Here is an 18633-nt window from a genome sequence, read left to right as displayed (position 1 = left end):
GCTCAGGCAATCCACTCACCTCGGCCTCCCAAAGCGCGGGATTACAGGCTGAGCCACTGAACCTGGCCCATGATGAGTGTTTTAAGAGCACACCTCCCCACACCACACTGAATGTCCAGCAGTTTTTGACCCAAACCGCATGATCTTGGTGACCCACCCCCTCTGTTTACCTGATCTCACCCCAGCCACTGCTTTTTTGTTTTCCTGGATGCTAAAAGTCGTCATCAAAGGGAAACATTTTGCCGATGTGGAAAGGGTGAACAAAAACCAGCAGAAGCACTAAAAGGCGTCAAAATTGATGAGTTCAAAAACTGTTTTGAGCAGTAGAAAAGGCGTCTCGATAGGTGTATTGTGTCAGACAGAGAATCCTTTGAAGGTGACTGAAGTTTAAACATGTAAGAATGAATACACAATTTTTGATAAATAAATTCCATTTTGGGGGGCCCCCCTCAGAATATAATAACAATGATCATAATAACAACACCACCATAAACATTTCTTGAGATTTTTTTACTGTGTGTCATGACTTGTGTGGAAAACTTTATGTGCATGGTTTCATTTGCTCCTGATTAAACTCCAGCTTAGCAGGGACTTTAATGTTTATCCTCATCTTCTAGATGCAGCAACTGAGCATTGCAAAGGAAATAACTTCCTGAGAGTGGCACCGCTAGCCTGTGGCAGGCTCTGTGTTTGAATCGAGGTCTGTCTGACCACAAACCCTTTGCTCTCTTGTGTTCACTATGCTGTCGCCCTGAAGGATTCCAACAACGCTTAGCATGGGGCAACTCCACCTTTAGCATGGGCCACCTTACGTTGGCATGAACACGTCGGGTTGGGTTCAAGTCCTATTTGTTCAAATAAATGGTCAGGCCCTTGAGGGCAAGAAATGGTTTGATGCCCATTTGCATCACCAGGACTCAACATAATGTCTACAGTAGTAGGAACCTGGGGATGGGAACACAACATCAATAAGGGGACCTGACCTCAAACCAGGCAAAGTGGGGACCAAAGGGAGGCCCAAACTTTACCTGTACGATGTCCAATTATCTACCTAATCCTGAATTGTACCCCACATCTTTTAAAAAAATAAAAATAGGCCGGGCTCGGTGGCTCAGCCTGTAATCCCAGCACTTTGGGAGGCCGAGGTGAATGGATTGCCTGAGCCCGCGGGTTTGAGACCCACCTGGGCAACTTGGCGAGACCTCATCTTTACAACAAATAAAAAAAAAATTAGCCGGGTGTGGTAGCACGCGCCTGTAGTTCCAGCTACTTGGAAGGCTGAGGCGGAAGGATCGCCGGAGCCCAGCAGGTCGAGGCTGCGGTGGCCGGGAGTGGCCACTGCCCTCCAGTCTGGGTGACAGAGTGAGACTCCAACTCAAAATAAAAAAAATAAAAAATAAAAAAATAAAAAGCAGGAAACTAGTTCACTGCTTCTTTTAACAATTAATTTTATTTTAGACTTAAGGGGTACAAGTGACGACCGATTACTTAGGTATATGGCATGATGGGACAGTTTGGGCTTCTGTGAACCACCCCACCCAGTGGTGAGCATGGTACCCCATGAGTAGTTTTTCAACCCTTGCCCCATTTCTCTCTCCCCTCTTGGAAGTCCCAAGTGTCTGTTGTTCTCGTCCTTGTGCTCGTGTGTGCCCCGTGTTTAACTCTCACTTGTGAGTGGAAACGTGGTATCCGGTTTTCTGTCTCTGTGATAATTCTCTTAGAATGATGGTGTCCAGCTTGATCCACGTTGCTGCAGCGGACATGACTTCATTCTTTTTTATGGCTGCGTTGCATTCCGTGGTGTGGATGCACCACGTTTTCTTTATCCAACCCACTGTTGGTGGGCACCCGGGTTAACTGCTCCTTTTTTCCCCACAGCCCTTTCATCAAACCTCGAAGGCAGCACTGATTACGTGTACGAGTCTTGTTGTATGCCTCTGCCTACCTTCTCTTTGTGCCTCCAAATATCGTTTTCTTTTTCTGTAACTCAACACGCAGCACCCAGGAACTGCTCCTTAACTACTGCTGAGGAATTGAGTGGATGGTTCCTGTTGATGCAAACAACCACGCCAGGATTAACGTTTCCCTTTTAAATTACCTTTTCCACCCCTCTGCATGCCATCATGTTATTGTCCTGCGTTCACTCCAATGACCGTATTGACATTGAACTTAAACATTCGACTTGAAAAATATTCCAGCAACATAGATAAAGAAACACCATCCAACATGATGACGTATCCCTTCTGATTTTGTTGTAGCTTTCCCTGGATCTCTATCACACAGAGGATGATATTTACAAACTGTCCCTGGTGCTGGAGCCTAGAAATTCCAAATCGGTAGGTACTGTTTTCTCACTGAGCATCAGTGCCAAATGCCAGGCACCATTTTTTTTTTTTTTTTGTCACTTACAGCAGTTGCCATTACAATGTTGCTCTGTGATCTGAAGATGGAAGAATTTTAAAAATCAACATTATTCTCATATTGTCCGTGGAAGAGCTTCGCCCTGACAGTTTGAGAATTATTTCTTCATATCAGAGGCTGATTGAGAGAAGACACATCATTCCCATTGCTCTGTTTTAGTATTGATCTTCTATTTGTTGTGTCCTTGCTGAGAACTCAACTGTAGGACCAAAAAATGAAAAAAATGGATAATAGCTCATCTTCATGTTAAAGATCATTTAGATCCTTCTAGGCTTTTCCAAAGCTCCTTTCAACATAAAATTCGATTTAATAAATTTTAAATACCTTGATCATGACCCACAAATTCCTCCACTAAGGACCAACACAGCTCAGAATTTCTTTTTTTTTTTTGAGTTGGAGTCTCACTCTTTCGCCCAGGCTGGAGTGCAGTGGCATGCACACACATGGCCACCCCAGTGACAACCTTCTGGGCTCCAGCGATCCTTCCGTCTCAGCCTTCCGCATAGCTGGAATTACAGATGTACAGCTATTTTTTAAAAAATTTCATTGTAGAGACAAAATCTTGCCAGGTTGCCCGGGCTGGTCTTGAACCTGCAGGCTCAGGCAATCCACTCACCTCGGCCTCCCAAAGTGCTAGGATCACAGGCTGAGCCACTGAGCCCAACCTCAGAATTTCAGTATCACACAGATAATGTCTCATTTAGTTGATAACCGACTCTTAGCAAATAAACAGAATTTCAGTGTCACACGGATAGTGTCTCATTTAGTTGATAACCAACTCTTAGCAAATAAACATTATATAACTAGATTGAGGAAACGGCCTTATTGAATGTACACCGTTCGTTAGTTTTAGTGAGTGAATGATATTTTAGATATGTTTTGCACTAATAAAAAAAGGCATGGATGAATCTAAAAGTGACAATGAGGATGAGATTTCCATGTTGAAAGGAAACATGTCCTATTTGCTTCTTATCTATCTCGAGGTCAGTTTTCTTTGCAAAGACTTCATGAGCTACCTCCTTACCAGTTGAACTCAGTAGCATGCAGGCAGCAACTGTGGTCTCTAAGTTGATTGCACCGTGATTCCTGTGATTCTGAACCATCTGGCTGAAAGAGACAGACTGATGGTGAGACCTGTCCTCTGGCCTCAGCAGGGCATAAGCTTGAGGCTGACTGAGTTTGCCGTCCTTCCTGCCAGTCCCCAGAGCCTGGTCTTCCTGGAATTCAGCAGGACAGAGCTGTGAGAGGCAACACCCTCCAGGCAGGGGGGCAAGTGGGATCCGGACTCGTCACAGTTAGCATGACTGAGAGCTAGCGAGAAAGGCACTGCTTTTATAAGAACAGGGGTTTGCAAGCCGTGGCCTGTGGCCTGGTGACCGTGGCCGTGGTGCGTTAAGCCCTACAATAAGTGTGCACATGAGATGGCCACCACGTGATGGCCACCTCCTGATGCCTGCCTTCAGCTCTCCCAGGCACCATAATTGCTTCCAGTTGCTGGACGCCTGTCAGGGCACCGTGGACATGTTACCTCCTCAATTCCAGCCTGGGCGACAGAGTGAGACTCTGACTCAAAAAACGAAAAAATAGAATTTGGGCTGCTGCTAAACAAAGGCACTGTCCAAACATGTATTTAGTCATAGATCAGATTCCATTAACAAAATTCTTGGCCAAGCCCACAGTAGCTCATGCCTGTTATTTGGGAAGCCAAGGTGAGAGAATTGCTTAAGCCCAGAATTGCGAGGTCTCGTCTCTACAAAAAAAAATGTATAAAACTAGCTGGGTGTGGTGTCATGTGCCTGTAGTCCCAACTACTAGGGAGGCTGAGATGGGAGGATTGCCTGAGTCCAGGAGTTCAAGAGTGAGGCTCTGACTCAAAAAAAACCCCAAAGATGCTTGCTTTATAAAACACAAAAGTGCTATATAAATGTAAGTTTCCACTGGTATTGTTGCAATGAAAAGCTCACCTGGCTCTCTCAGTGTCCCTGAGTCCTCGTTGTCCAAGGCCCCAGTTAAAGTGGAAAATGTGTGTTTTCTGTTCAGCAGCCGACCTCCCCCACGACGCCCAACAAGCCTGTGGTGCCCTTGGAGTGGGCTTCAGGGGTGGTGCCAAAGCCAGACCCCACAGTCATCAACAAGCACATCAGGAAATTAGTCGAGGTAAGTGGCGAGGGGGATAAAGGGAGAGCACTAGAAGGTCCCTTTCTCTTTCCAGAATGTTCTGCGGTTGTCCAGGAATCAGACGGACTCCATGAAAACAGCCCTCTGGCAGGTAGGAACAGTGTCACAGGCCCTTGGCTCTACCTGGCGGTGACCTCTGGGGAGAATCCACCAGAAAGGTCCCCTGCCCTTCTCAGTCCATTCTCACTTGCTCGGACGCCCTCAGCCACTTCCGACTCTCTTTTGCAGACACTTACCACTTCTATCATTGCCACCAACTTGAGGGGCTGTTTAGGGACTAGAATCACTCATGAAAAGCTCGTCTGGGTCACAATAAAATGCCTGATAAAGTGGTTACCTAAGGGCAGGGAAAAATCCTGTGCACTGTATGGTGTCCTCTTCTGTATGTTTTGGGGGTTTTATGACACCGTAGCACAATGCCACTGAGGTCAGGAAATCTACCTCATCCAGGACAAGGCCTGTGGGAGTTTTCCATGTAGAAGGAGGGGGCTGGGCTTGGTGGCCCAACCTGTCATCCCAGCACTTTGGGAGACCAAGGTGAAAGGATTGCCTGAGCCTGTGGGTTCGAGACCAGCCCAGGCAACTTGGTGAACCTCGTCTCTACAATAACTAAAAAAATTAGCTGGGCGTGGTAGCATGTACCTGTGGTTCTGGCTCCTTGGAAGGCTGAGATGGAAGGATCGCCAGAGCCCGGCAGGTCGATGTTGGGGTGGCCGTGAGAGTGCCACTGTACTCCAGTCTGGGCGATGGAGTGAGATTCTAACTCAAAAAAAAAAAAAAAAAAAAGAAAAGAACTAAAGAAAGAAATAGGGGGAGGAGGCGTGCCCAGGAGACCAGGCAAACACCTCAGGCACAGAGACCCTGGTCCCTGGTTAACCTCTGCTTTAATGGTTCTCATGGGTGGATGCTGGGTAAAAAAAAAATTAAATGAAAAATGATAAAATAAGCATCTATGTTAATGGATTGGTAGGTACATCGTCTGATGAAATAGAATTGAATTTTTGGGCTATAATGGACTTTATGCTGGGAAAAGATGTCTAAAGAAAAAAACAAAGAATGTTCTATATCTTGGCTAAGCCAGGGAACTCTCAGGCACTGAAAGAAAAGTGTGACGCATGTGAGGCTGGAAGGGGAGGTCAGAAAGGGCCGTGCTGGGAGGAATTTGGGAAGGGAAGGACTGAGACGGAGGTGAGGCCCAGTGGGAGGATGCGGGAGGGATCCAGGGGCCTCTGGGATGAAGGGACCCAGGGGTGGCTCAGGAATGTCTCCAACCAGGAGTGGAAGGCAGAGCTGCTGTGTCCTCCTGTTTCTGTAGCCTCGGGCTTTCCAGTGGGGAGTCACGCTTCTCAATCTTTCTCTCTCTCTCTCTCTCTCTCTCTCTCTGTCTCTCTGTCTCTCTGACTCTGTCTCTTTTTCTCTCTGTCTCTCTGACTTTTTATCTGTCTATCTCTATTTCTCTGTCTCTCTGTTCCTGTCTATCTCTGTCTCTCTGACTCTGTCTCTGTTTCTGCACCTCTGTTTCTGTCTCTCTGTCTCTGTTTATATCTCTGTCCCTCTGACTCTGTCTCTCTCTGTCTCTGTATCTCTCTGTCTCTGATGGGTTCTTAGAAACCTCACCTAGCAGGGGAAGCCTGTACTACAAAGGATCCACCCCCCAGAAGATAATTCCAAGGTCTTCTGGGTCTCCCTCGTATATGTGAACATATAAATAAATACATACACACACACACATGCATGCTATCTACATGCATGTATATCTGTGAGCAACCTTGTTTGATTATTTTCTTAGAACAGATTTCCAGAAGTGGAATTGTTGTGTTAGAGATAGGTTCTTCTTCAAGTGCCTGTCTCTCTATCTCTGTCTCTGTTTCTGTCTCTTTGTACCTCTCTGTCTCTATCTCTGTCCCTCTGGCTCTATCTCTCTCTGTGTGTCTCTGTCTCTCTTCCCCACACATTCGCCTTTGCCTTTGCTGTCTCCCTTTCTCTTCAATTCCAATTCTATGGGATGGTTGACCCAGTTTAGATAATTTCCCTACCATTTGATCAAATGAAAGACTTGGACTTTTTAAATAAATTTTCACACTAAATTGTATTCCACAAAAATAGTCTTGTACTCCCTGTATACATATGGGTTTTAACTATAAATAGTAGTAGGCACTCCAAAATAGTTAACTTGAAGAAATATTGATTTGGGGTAAGCATTGATATTAAGACTTTTAAAAATAATGTTTTTATGATTTTGCACAATTCAGTTATCAATGGACAAACTTGCATTGAATGCTAAAGACCCATTTTACTCATGTATTTAATGTACTCATTTACACCTTGCCTACTCCCAAAATACTCCTGAACAGCTTGCAACATAGGACAGTATAGATAAAAAGAACACACAGAAACCACTGGGAAAAGGAAGAAAGAGAAATTATAACTGGAATGCACATCACATATGCATGTGCATAGATGTGTTTGCAGAAAGAACTTACAAATTATTTTGAGACGCTCACTTAGCAGAAAACAATGGAAAACCTTTTTTTATTTTTCTCTGATTGTAAAGGAAGACAGAATCATTGAAGATAATACATAAATTATAGAAAATAAAACACTTTAGCCAAGCACAGTGACTCACGCCTGTAATCTCAATACTTTGGGAGGCCAAGACAGGAGGATTGCTTGAGCCCAAGAGTTTAAGACAAGCCCGGACAACATAGCATGATGTCATCTCTACAAAAAATAAAAAAATTAGCCAGGCACGGTGGCGTGTGCCTGTAGTCCCAGCTACTCAGGGGGCAGAAACTGTGGTGAGCTGTGATTGTGCCATTGCATTACAGCCTGGGAGACAGAGGGAGACACCAACTCGAAAAAGGAAGGAAGGAAGGAAGGAAGGAAGGAAGGAAGGAAGGAAGGAAGAAAGGAAGGAAGGAAGGAGAGAAGAGAAGCAGCAGCTTTACTTTTAGGCCTTGGCAATTCTATTTTCCAGGGATAACCACTGATAATTTGTAGATAATCTTGTATGACTTTATTCTCTCTCTCCCCCACCCACCCACACACACATAAGGGAGGACCTCAAAAAAAAAAAACCCCAGAATTTATTTATACAAAATGATATATTCTTACGTGTTTAAACTCCAGTCACCTTCAAAGTCCTCTTCGTTTGATGCAACACACCTATCGAAATGCTTTTTCCACTACTCGAAACTGCTTTGGTTTTTTGATTTATTGTAGAGATGAGGTCTTGCTGCCCAGGCCGGGCGTGGTAGCGCATGCCTGTAATTCTGGCTACTTGGAAGGCTGAGGCGGAAGGATCGCCAGAGCCCAGCAGGTCGAGGCTGCAGTGGCGCGGCCACTGCACTCCAGTCTGGGCGACAGAGTGAGACTCCAACTCAAAAAAACCCCAAAAAACTGCTTTGGAACTCATCCATTTTTATGCCTTTTAGTGCTTCTGCCGTTTTTTATTTAATCTCTTCCACATCAGCAAAACGTTTCCCTTTGAGGACTTTTCAAATCCAGGAAAACAAAAAAAGCCAGTCTGGGCGAGATCCGGTGAATAGGGAGGGCGGGGCATGGGGTTCATCCTGTTTTTGGTCCAAAACTGCTGAACACTCAGCATGACATGGGCAGGTGCGCTCATAAATCACCCATCATGAAATGCAAAGTGTTGAAAGAATTTTCCCCCCAAAATACACTGACGCTGAATGCAGCCTCTCCCAACAACGTAAGCTGGAACACTGGTGCTGATGGGTTCTTAGAAACCTCACCTAGCAGGGGAAGCCTGTACTACAAGGGATCCACCCCCCAGAAGATAATTCCAAGGTCTTCTGGGTCTCCCTCGTATATGTGAACATATAAATAAATACATACACACACACACATGCATGCTATCTACATGCATGTATATCTGTGAGCAACCTTGTTTGATTATTTTCTTAGAACAGATTTCCAGAAGTGGAATTGTTGTGTTAGAGACAGGTTCTTCTTAAAGTGCCTGATTGTCCTCCAGAAAGACGAGCCTATCTACTTCACTAACTTGAGACAACAGTTTTTTTGTCTCACGCCCTAGGAGACAACCAGTTACAGCACTTTAGTATTTTATTTAATTGAGAGACATAAAACCAGTTTCATTTGTTTTTCTTGATTATTTGTTGAGCACCTTCTTGGGGATATAATGGCCGTTTGTGTATTTTTACTTTGGTGATTGCCTGTTTGACTTTTGTGTCTTGCTCGCATATAAATTGCAAATAAGTTGCTCTGTTTATCTTTATCTTTAAATTTATTGATTAAGCTTATTTGATTCAGATGTTTTGTATTTTGTTATAATAACATATTTTTCTGTATGGCCTCTGACTCTGATGTCATGCTGAGAAAGCCCTTTCCCACACCAAGATTATAAAATACGAAAACTCTTTTCATCTATTTATCTTTGGTACTTTTATAGCTTTCATTTTTTTTTTTTTTTTACAATAAGACATCTAATCCATCTAGAATTTAGTTGGGGGTACTTTATTTTATAAGATTATTTCAAAATAAATTTAACTCAGTAGCAATTATTGAATAATCCATAATTTCTCTGTGAATTTAAAAGATACATTTTTGACATTTAAAATTCTTATATATACATGGGTCTGTTTCTGGATTCCACTCTGTAGTAATATGTATCACATTGTTTTGTAGGGTTGTTGTTGTTGTTGGGATCTTACTCTGCTGCCCAGGCTGGAGTCCAGTGGTAGGATCACAGCTTACCGCTGCCTCAACCTCCTGGGCTCAGGTGATCCTTCCGCCTCACCTTCCTCGGTAGATGGGGTTACAGGTATGCACCACCATGCCCAGCTAATTTTTTTTTTTTTTGTAAAGATGAGGTCTTGCTATGTTGCCCAGGCTGGTCTTGAACTCCTGGGCTCCAGCAATCCTCTCCTCTCGGTCTCCCCAAGTGCTGGGATTACAGACGCGAGTCACTATGCCTGGCCCTGTTTGGTAGCTTTGTAGAATATTTGATTTCTGAAAGGACAGGTTTGTCCTCATTACCTCTCATTTTAAGTCATTTTAAGGCTATTCTTAACATATCCACTTCTATTTGAACTGTAGACTTAATTTGCTCATTTAGAACTAATTCCTGCTGGGATTTTGATTGGAAATGCATTAAATGCATACTTTAATTTCTGAAATAATTTAACATCTTAAGGCTTTATTTTCTATTGTTGTGGTATTAGAATTTGTAAATTCACCAAATCTATCCCCTATTCAGTGCTGAAGTCTCAGTTTAAATCTTGCTTTTTCCAAGAAACCTTTCTTGATGTACTTTTCTCTACTCCCATCTATGGCACCCTGGTTTTTTTTAAATTTCATTTAAAACATTTTTGGAGATGAGGTCTCACTCTGTCGCCCAGGCTGGAGTACAGTGGCACAATCAGCTCACTGCAGCCTTGAACTCTTAGATCCAAGCGGTTTTCCTACCTCAGCATCCATGATAGCTAGGACTGCAGGTGTGTGTCACCACACCCAACTAACTTTTTAATTTTTTATAGAGACTGGGGGATGGGAGAGGGATACAGGGGGGTGGTCTCACTTATGTTGCCCTGGCTGGTCTCAAGCTCCTGGCCTCAGGCGATTCTCCTTCCTCAGCCTCCCAAGATGCTGACATTACAGGCACGAGCCACCGTGCCTCTTTTTATCCTCAGCAGATCACTTATCTTGTTATGTTTCAAAGGCTTCTTGATTTAGTTGTCTATTACTAGATTCTAAGCTCCTTGATAGAAAGGACCAGATACTAATGATCACTGCTTTCACAATTACAAGTTCAGAGCCCGACCCACAAATTGTCATTCCATAAATACTTGTCTTTCCTTTGCAGTCTGTGTTTAGGAACTACGACCATGACCACGATGGATACATCTCCCAAGAGGACTTTGAAAGTATAGCTGCCAATTTTCCCTTCTTGGAGTCCTTCTGTGTGCTGGACAAAGATCAGTAAGTTTTCATCTCGCTACATTTCTTAAAGCAGAACGTTATCATGAGGAGAACCGGGAAGCTTGTCATTTACAACTTGACATCATCCACTCTGGTGCTCTGATGAGATAAGACTAATTTGTCACTGATTTTTCTTCTTGGCGCTTATGAACAAGACCAGTTGGGTGGACTCACAGCACAGGCCATGTCGTCAGAGTTGAACACAAGTGCCCATTTGTACGTTATTCCAGCTTGCCATTTGTTACACTATTTCTACTTCTTGGCTCTTTTTTTTTGAGTTGGAGTTTCACTCTGTTGCCCAGGCTGGAGGGCGGTGGCACACTCACGGCCACCACAGCCTTGACCTGCTGGGCTTAGGCGATCCTTCTGCCTCAGCCTTCCAAGTAGCCAGAACTACAGGCGCACACTACCATGCCCAGCTAATTTTTTTGTGATTTATTGTAGAGTGGAGGTCTCACTAAGTTGTCTGAACTGTCTCAAACCCACGGACTCAGGCAATCCACTTGCCTTGGCCTCCCAAAGTGCTGGGATGACAGGTTAAGTCACCGAGTCCGGCCTACTGCTTAGCTTTTACCACCAAAAAATCTCCATCAAAAGAGTAGAGATGACTCATGACAATAACTCCAGTGCTTTAGGATGCTGAGATGAAAAGATCACTTGAGGCCACAAGCTGGAGGCCAGCCTGGGCAACATAGCAAGACCCCATCTCTACAATAAACAAAAACAAACATTTTAAATTAGCTAGCCATGGTGCATATACCTGTAGCTCTAGCTACTTGAAAGGCTGAGGTGGAAGGATGGCTTGAGTCTAGGAAGCTGAGGCTGCAATTTGCTGTGACACGCCACAACACTCCAGCCTTGGTGACAGAGAAAATCCTTCTATATAAAGAGGAAAAAAAAAAAGAATAGAGGAGAAATGTTAGATGTAGCTTCAGCATTAATGGACCTGTAGGCGATCTTAACATGCATTAAGATTTTTGTAGACTAGTTCTAGTCTCCTTGAAGACAGGTAACAGCTGCAGACAGAAAAAAAGCATCCATACTTGTTTTTTTTATTTGATTGATTGAAAGTTGTCTTGAAAAAGGAGGAAAAAATATATTTTCTTTAGCTTTAGATGATTCCTGAAAAATTAAATGATTTAGAGACCGAAACTCAACTCATTTTAAAAATAGGATTTTAAAAAGTATAATTGCTCAGAACACTTGGCATTCATAATTTGATTAATTGTTAATTATGTTAGGTTAGTTCCCAGTTTGAAAAATCATCTGTAATGAAATGCTGGATTTTGTATTGGTGAAATGGCCAAATTAAATCACATGAAAATCCTCTAACATTTTATTGGTATGAGAATTTTCAAAAACTGAAATCTGAGACCAGGCAACGTGGCTCACCCCTGTAATTCCAGCACTTTGGGAGGCCGAGGTAGAAGAATTTCTTGAGCCCAGGAGTTCAAGATCAAACTATGCAACATAGTGAGACCTTGTCTCTACAAAAAAAATTAAAAATTAGCTGAGTGTAGTGGTATGTGCCTGTAGCCTCAGCTACTCGAGAGGCTGAGGCAGAAGGATCACCTGAACCCAGAAGGTCGAGACTGCGGTGAGCCATGATCGTGTCACTGCACTCCAGCCTGGGCAATAGAGGGAGACCCCAACTCAGAAAAAGAAAGAAATCTGGAAGCTTTGAGATAGCTGAACGCTTGGAGCTTTCTGGAGGGTGGTGTGCCCAAAGAGGTCATGGAAGCCCCTTGCCTTTTCCCCCAAGCCTCATCCCACCCATTCCTTCATCTCCCCGTCACCATACGATGCTGTGCCCTGCCTCAGGACTTTCTGGAGTCTCCACCAACATGAAAGCTCTCACCAGATGCTAGCCCTTGACCTTGGGCTTCCTGGGCGGGCTTCCTAACTCCATAATGGGAGGGGAGAGTTCACTCTGAATAACTCTTGGATCTTCTGAGATGTTATCCCAATGGCTAGCCCCAAGCTGCCTTCCAAGAAAACAGCATGCTCCCCCAGACTCAACTCCTTGTCAGATTCAACTTCACACAAGATCCAACCTCACCATGTATTCCAAACTCTGCTCAAATATCAGTCCCCTGATTATTCTATATAAAAATTCAATCCCTTTTAACTTTCTACCCTCCCGTCCTGCTTTATTTTTCTTCATGGCCTCTAAGCTAACTTATATTCATTTATGAACATTCATTGGGAAAGAGAAAGACTTCGACAAATAGTGCTGGGAGAACTGGATATCCATAGTGAAACTAGATCTCCGTCTCTCGCTATATACAAAAATCAGTACAAGACTGATAAAAGACTTAAATGTGATACTCAACACTATGAAACCACTAGAAGAAAAAGGAGGAGAAATGTTTCAGGACATGGGTCTGGACAAAGAGCAAAATCCTCTCAAAGAACAAAATCGTATCATCTGTGGCAACATGGATGTGCTGAGAGGACTTTGCGTTAAGCGTAATAAGCCAGGCACAAAAAGATAAGTCCTTTTTGTGAACTCATGTGGAAGCTAAAAAAAAAAAAGATCTCACAGAAGTAGAGAGAAGAACATTGGTTATGAGATGAAGGGAGGGGTGGCCCAGGTTGGTTAGTGAACACAAAAGTACAGCTAGACAGGAGAAATAAATTTTTCTGTTCTGCAGCGCTATAAGGAACTCTAGTTAGCCATTTATTGTATATTTTCTTTTTTTTTTTTTTGAGTTGGAGTCTTACTCTGTCACCCAGACTGGAGTGCAGTGGCACACTCATGGCCACCGCAGCCTCGACCTGCTGGGCTCCGGTGATCCTTCTGCCTCAGCCTTCCAAGTAGCTGGGACTACAGGCATGCACATCCATGCCCGGCTAATATTTGATTTATTGTAGAGATGAGGTCTCGCCAAGTTGCCTGGGTGGGTCTCGAACCTGCGGGATCAGACAATCTACTTGCCTCAGTCTCCCAAAGTGCTGGGATTACAGACTGAACCACCAAGTCCGGCCTTATTGTATATTTTCAATAGCACATACAGTAGATTTATGATTGATAAGTGTTTGAGGTGATGAATATGCTAATTTACCCCATGTGATCATGACCCATGGTAAACATACATCGATATACCACAGTGGACCCGATCAATATGTAAAATTATTATGTATCAATTAAAAACAATAATAAAAGAAAAAAAGAAATATAGAATTCAATGAACCAAGCAAAGACACTTTAACATAAACAACTTAAAATTTAAATTCATCTTTATTATATGCCAAGAACAAATAATACTTTAAATAACTTATACTGCTGGAATACTTTTTACTTTGTATGAAGTAAAATTTAAGTTACTGAGCCGGGCTCGGTAGCTCAGCCTGTAATCCCGCGCCTTTGGGAGGCTGAGGTGAGTGGATTGCCTGAGCCCGTGGGTTCAAGACCCGCCTGGGCAACTTGGCGAGACCTCATCTCTACAATAAATAAAAATGAGCCGGGCGTGGTAGCGCGCGCCTGTAATTCCAGCTACTTGGAAGGCTGAGGTGGAAGGATCGCCGGAGCCCAGCAGGTTGAGGCTGCGGTGGCCGGGAGCGGCCACTGCACTCCAGTCTGGGCGGCAGAGTGAGACTCCAACTCAAAAAAAAAAAAAAAAAAAAAAATTTAAGTTACCTGTTCCAACCTACTTCTTCCTTTAGTTTGTTACCATTGGTGACATGCACGTGGAATGTCAACTTAGAATCACTTTTCTGTCATTTATTCTCTGCCAGTACTAGGGACAGACCTGAGAGTGTCCCAACAGATACCCACATCTCTCTCCATAGCTATGTCATCTAGATCTATCTGTTGATGTCTCTAGAAGTCTTTCGCTTATGAATGGAGGTCTGAACGATTCAAAGCTTGCTCCCATGACCTCTTTTGTCAAAAAATGTGATCCCTTAAGTGAACACCTCGAACTTGACCGTGGCTAACCACACTAAAGTTTTGAGTGGTGAATACCGGAAAGTCTCAAAAAATATATGTTTTCTCTAAGGTACTGTTTTCCAAACTACATTTCACAGAAGCAGCTATTATTCATGTTTTTGAAAAAAGAATTAAATAGTCAATTGTGAGACGCTCAGGGTTAAAACTCATGAAACAGGTGTCTTTGCTGAGCAACTTCCCAAGACTTTTAACAGGCTGAAGTGACTCCCTGGGGTCGGGGGTGATGAGCTCACCACTGCTTCACACTGTTTCATAAGTAGTACATGTATTATGTACATAATATGTATACAGACATACACATGAGAGTATCCAAAAAAGTATACACAGGGCCGGGCTCAGTGGCTCAGCTTATAATTCCAGCACTTTGGGAGGCCAAGGCAAGTGTATTGCCTGAGCCAGCTGGACAACTTGGCCAGACCTCATCTCTACAATAAATCCAAAATTAGCTGGGTGTGGTAGCACACACCTATAGTTCCAGTTACTTGGAAGATTGAGGCGGAAGGATTGTCGGAGCCCAGCAGGTTGAGGCTGCGGTGGCCGGGAATGTGCCACTGCACTCCAGTCTGGGTGACAGAGTGAGACTCCGACTCAAAAAAGAAAAAAAAAGTATACACATTTTAAAAGATGTTATCTATGTATTACTTGTTGAAGTTGAATTCCATTACAGTTGTAATGTGTAGTATGACATTCACTCAGCTGTGCTTCTGCCATTTTCTTTGACTCTCCTGCCTGTCGCATGGTGACGCTAGCATTTATTTGATTAACGTCATCTTTGGAGTGAACATCATACTTAAAATATGTATACTTTTTTTGGCAACCCCCATATATGTACATATATATTTGTCAAAGAACCCTCCCCTTTTCCACCTCCTCTGTCAGCATCCCAAGGGTTTGTTTTTTCCACACAGAGAAAAGCTCTTTGGGAACTATTATTTTAGGGGGTGTTTATCTTTTAATCTGCCTCCCATGAAATACTCCATGAGCAAGAAGTCATAGGTTTTCAGTCAAATTGGGAAGTTTTGGTGGATCAGTGACCAAATAAAACTTCTTGTTCATTCGGATAGAAATCCTTTCAGAATTCCTCTTAAAGATGAGTCAATCTGTCTCTTTGGTTACCAGAATGGAGGCGGGGGAATGTGAGTGTGGTGAGTTCTCTGAGTCAGTGCCAGGGTCAGGCCTGACTGCCTGGTACTCCCAGAGATGGACTCCACCATCCTGTGAACTCACGTGCCCATCGGTGATGTGTACAAATCCCACCATGAGTTGAGGGAGTGTGGAGTTTTCCTTTACAAAGGGGACCTGGGATATATCAGGTGCATTTAGTTAGGTACCAAGAGCTTCTCCAATAGGTAAACCCCAAACTCTCCACAATTGGACACCTTGAAATACTCATGGAAGAGTCCAGTGTCCTGGGGGCTGGTCAGCATTCCCCCCCTGGTAATTTCTCATGTCCAGGGGCCTTGCAGACCTCGAGGGGCCTGGAGTCCCCTTGCATATCTGGTAGATGAGAGAGAGTGGACAGACACAACAGCTTTGTCACTTCTTGGTCTTGAAGTGTCACGTGTCATCTCTGTTCAAGTTGGCTAAAATGGCTGATGGTCATTTGACCTCCTTCTGGATTCAACAAGGTAGCCCCTGGCCAGCCAGTTGCTTTTCGGCAACAGAGCTAGATGTCATCTGGGCAGTGCACATTTTTTCTGTTCCCATTTTCTCTGTTCATGAAAAGGCCAGAACCAAGGGCCCCGTTCACTTTGTATTCTAGTCAGTAGTGCCCCTGGGGTTGTGTGACTCAGTGTTGCTGTCTATGTCTGCCTCTCTCTTTCTTTTTTGAGTGAGGGTCTCACTCTGTACCCAGACTGAAGGGCAATGGCATGAGCACAGCTCACCACAGCCTCAACCTCCTGGGCTCAGGCGATCCTTCCACCTCAGCTTCCCGAGTAGCTGGGACTACAGGAGCACACCACCATGCCCAGCTAATTTTTTGATTTATTGTAGAGATGAGTTCTTGCTAAGTTGCCCAGTCTGATTTCAAACTCCTGGGCTCAACAATCCTCCTGCCTCGGCCTCCCAAATTGCTGAGATTACAGATGTGAACCACTGCACCAGGCTTCTAGCTCAATACCTATATATCTTTTTTTTTGAGCCAGAGTGTCACTCTGTGGCCCAGGCTGGAGTGCAGTGGCATGTTCACGTCCACTGCAGCCTCGACCTATTGGGCTCAGGTGATCCTTTCACCTCAGTCTTCTAAGTAGATGGAACTGCAGGCCACCATGCCAGGCTAAGTGTTTGATTTATTGTAGGGATGAGGTCTTGCCAAGATGCTGAGGCTGGTCTCGAACCCCTGGGCTCAGGCAATCCTCTCATCTCTGCTTCCCAAAGTGCTGGGATTACAGGCGTGAGCTTCAATATCCACATATCTTTATCTCTATCTCTGTCTTTGTCTCAGTCTCTATCTCTATCATCTCTGTCTCTGTCTCTGTCATCTCTGTCTCTGTCTCATCTATGTCTAATCTCCTAGCCTATGTCTCCTGCCTCTTCCTGAATGTACTCTCACCTGGAAACCAGACTCCGTGTGTATGTTTGTGATGAAATGCAGAATTGGGGGGGGGTTAATTTGCTCTTCTTGAAATGGACAAGTCACTAGATGATGCTTTAAATTTTAAGCATGATTAAAGGTATTTTGCATAAGAGGTAAGAAAGGGGTTTTGCATTCTCATGGCTGGGGGAAATTATGGCACTGCAGACAGCCATAGGGAAGCCTGTGGCAGGGGTGTGGGGCTTGGATAAGCTGATTTGGGCACAGGGACTCCTAGGAAGGGATGTCTCGCAAGCTGTGAAGATGTGGTACCCAAATCCAGGAGAACGGCCAGGGCTGGAGGCGCAGATGGATTCTTCAGCCCGGTGGGTAGAGCCAGAGTCACGAGGGTGCGAGCAAACCCCAATGGGCAGGTATCAAGGGAGGCAAGCCTGGGGCCTGAGGAGTGAGCCTTTGGACAGCCTCCCACAAGTAGGCAGGGAGAGGAGGAGCGGACCTGCAGAAAGGAGATCAGGGGAGGAAGAAAAGCCAGAGCTATGGGGAGCCACAGGGAACCCAAAGAGGAGCGTGTCGGCGGAAGGAAATGTGTCCCGAACCACCTGCTGCCAGTGAGGAAGGGTCACTGAGGATGTTCTTGGTGACAGTTCAGTAGAGGGAGGGTTAGAAATCTAGTCACATGGGGGTAAGGAGGTCCTGGAGGAAACGGACAAGAGTCTCATGAATGCTCTTCTTGAAAATATTGGGAGTTAAAGAGGCGCACGTGGGAGACAGCCGCAGGGCTGAGGAGCGGGTTTCAGGAGGGAGTGTCCTGAGCATGTTTGGAAACAGAGGGAGAGATGGGAAGAGACTGAGCAGAACCTGGAAGGGGCAGAGATCTGCAGAGACTGGTGAGTCTGGGAGGAGAGACTCCCTTCCTTCGAGATAGGAAGCCCTTGAGAGAGGACAGAGGAGATTGGAGAAACTCATAACTGGAAAGAGCCGGGCATGGTGGCTCATGCCTGTAACCCCAGCACTTGGAGAGGCTGAGGCAGGAGGATTGCTGGAGCCCAGGATTTCGAGGCTGCAGTAAGCTATGATCGTGCCGCTGGCTGATGGAGCGAATGGCTAGAGTGACAGGGCAGGATCTAGTTTCTTTATTTACAAAAAACAACAAACAAACTGGCAAGGAAAGGTGTGATCTCCAGACCATGCTGATGTGAACTCACCTGTGTCGGGTCGATTTCTCTTTCAATAAATAGAAGTCAGGGTGTGTGGAGTTGGGTGGTAGGGAGGTGGGAAGGACCCCAGTCTTGTTTTGTGTGAAGACCTGGAAGACTCGCTCCAGGGAACGGGCTGTGAGCTGGTAAGAAATGGGCAAGGGCTGGGCTCGGTGGCTCAGTCTGTAACCCCAGCGCTTTGGGAGGCCGAGGTAAGTGAATTGTCTGAGCCCGCGGGTTCAAGACCCGCCTGGGCAACTCGGCGAGACCTCATCTCTACAATAAATCAAAAAATCCACCAGGCGTGGTAGCGCGTGCCTGTAGTTCCAGCTACTCAGAAGGCTGAGGCGGAAGGATCGCCGGAGCCCAGCAGATTGAGGCTGCGGTGG

General features: G+C 44.8%; 1 protein-coding gene across 1 annotated transcript in view; it reads left to right on the top strand.

Moving 5' to 3' along the window:
- LOC103272652 (ras guanyl-releasing protein 3-like) overlaps positions 1 to 10564 on the top strand; it is a 79739-nt gene extending 69175 nt beyond the window's left edge. The window contains 3 exon segments of the mRNA XM_021718611.1: positions 2259 to 2336; positions 4465 to 4578; positions 10445 to 10564. Of these exon segments, the coding sequence (XP_021574286.1) occupies positions 2259 to 2336; positions 4465 to 4578; positions 10445 to 10564 (312 nt within the window).
- The last annotated feature ends 8069 nt before the right edge of the window (positions 10565 to 18633 follow it).

This window comes from Carlito syrichta, unplaced genomic scaffold (genome assembly GCF_000164805.1).
Source record: "Carlito syrichta isolate Samal-C Ts95f unplaced genomic scaffold, Tarsius_syrichta-2.0.1 Scaffold313059, whole genome shotgun sequence".
Classification (NCBI taxonomy): domain Eukaryota; kingdom Metazoa; phylum Chordata; class Mammalia; order Primates; family Tarsiidae; genus Carlito; species Carlito syrichta.
Note: the sequence above shows the minus strand (reverse complement) of the source record. Positions and strands in the feature narration are given on the sequence as shown.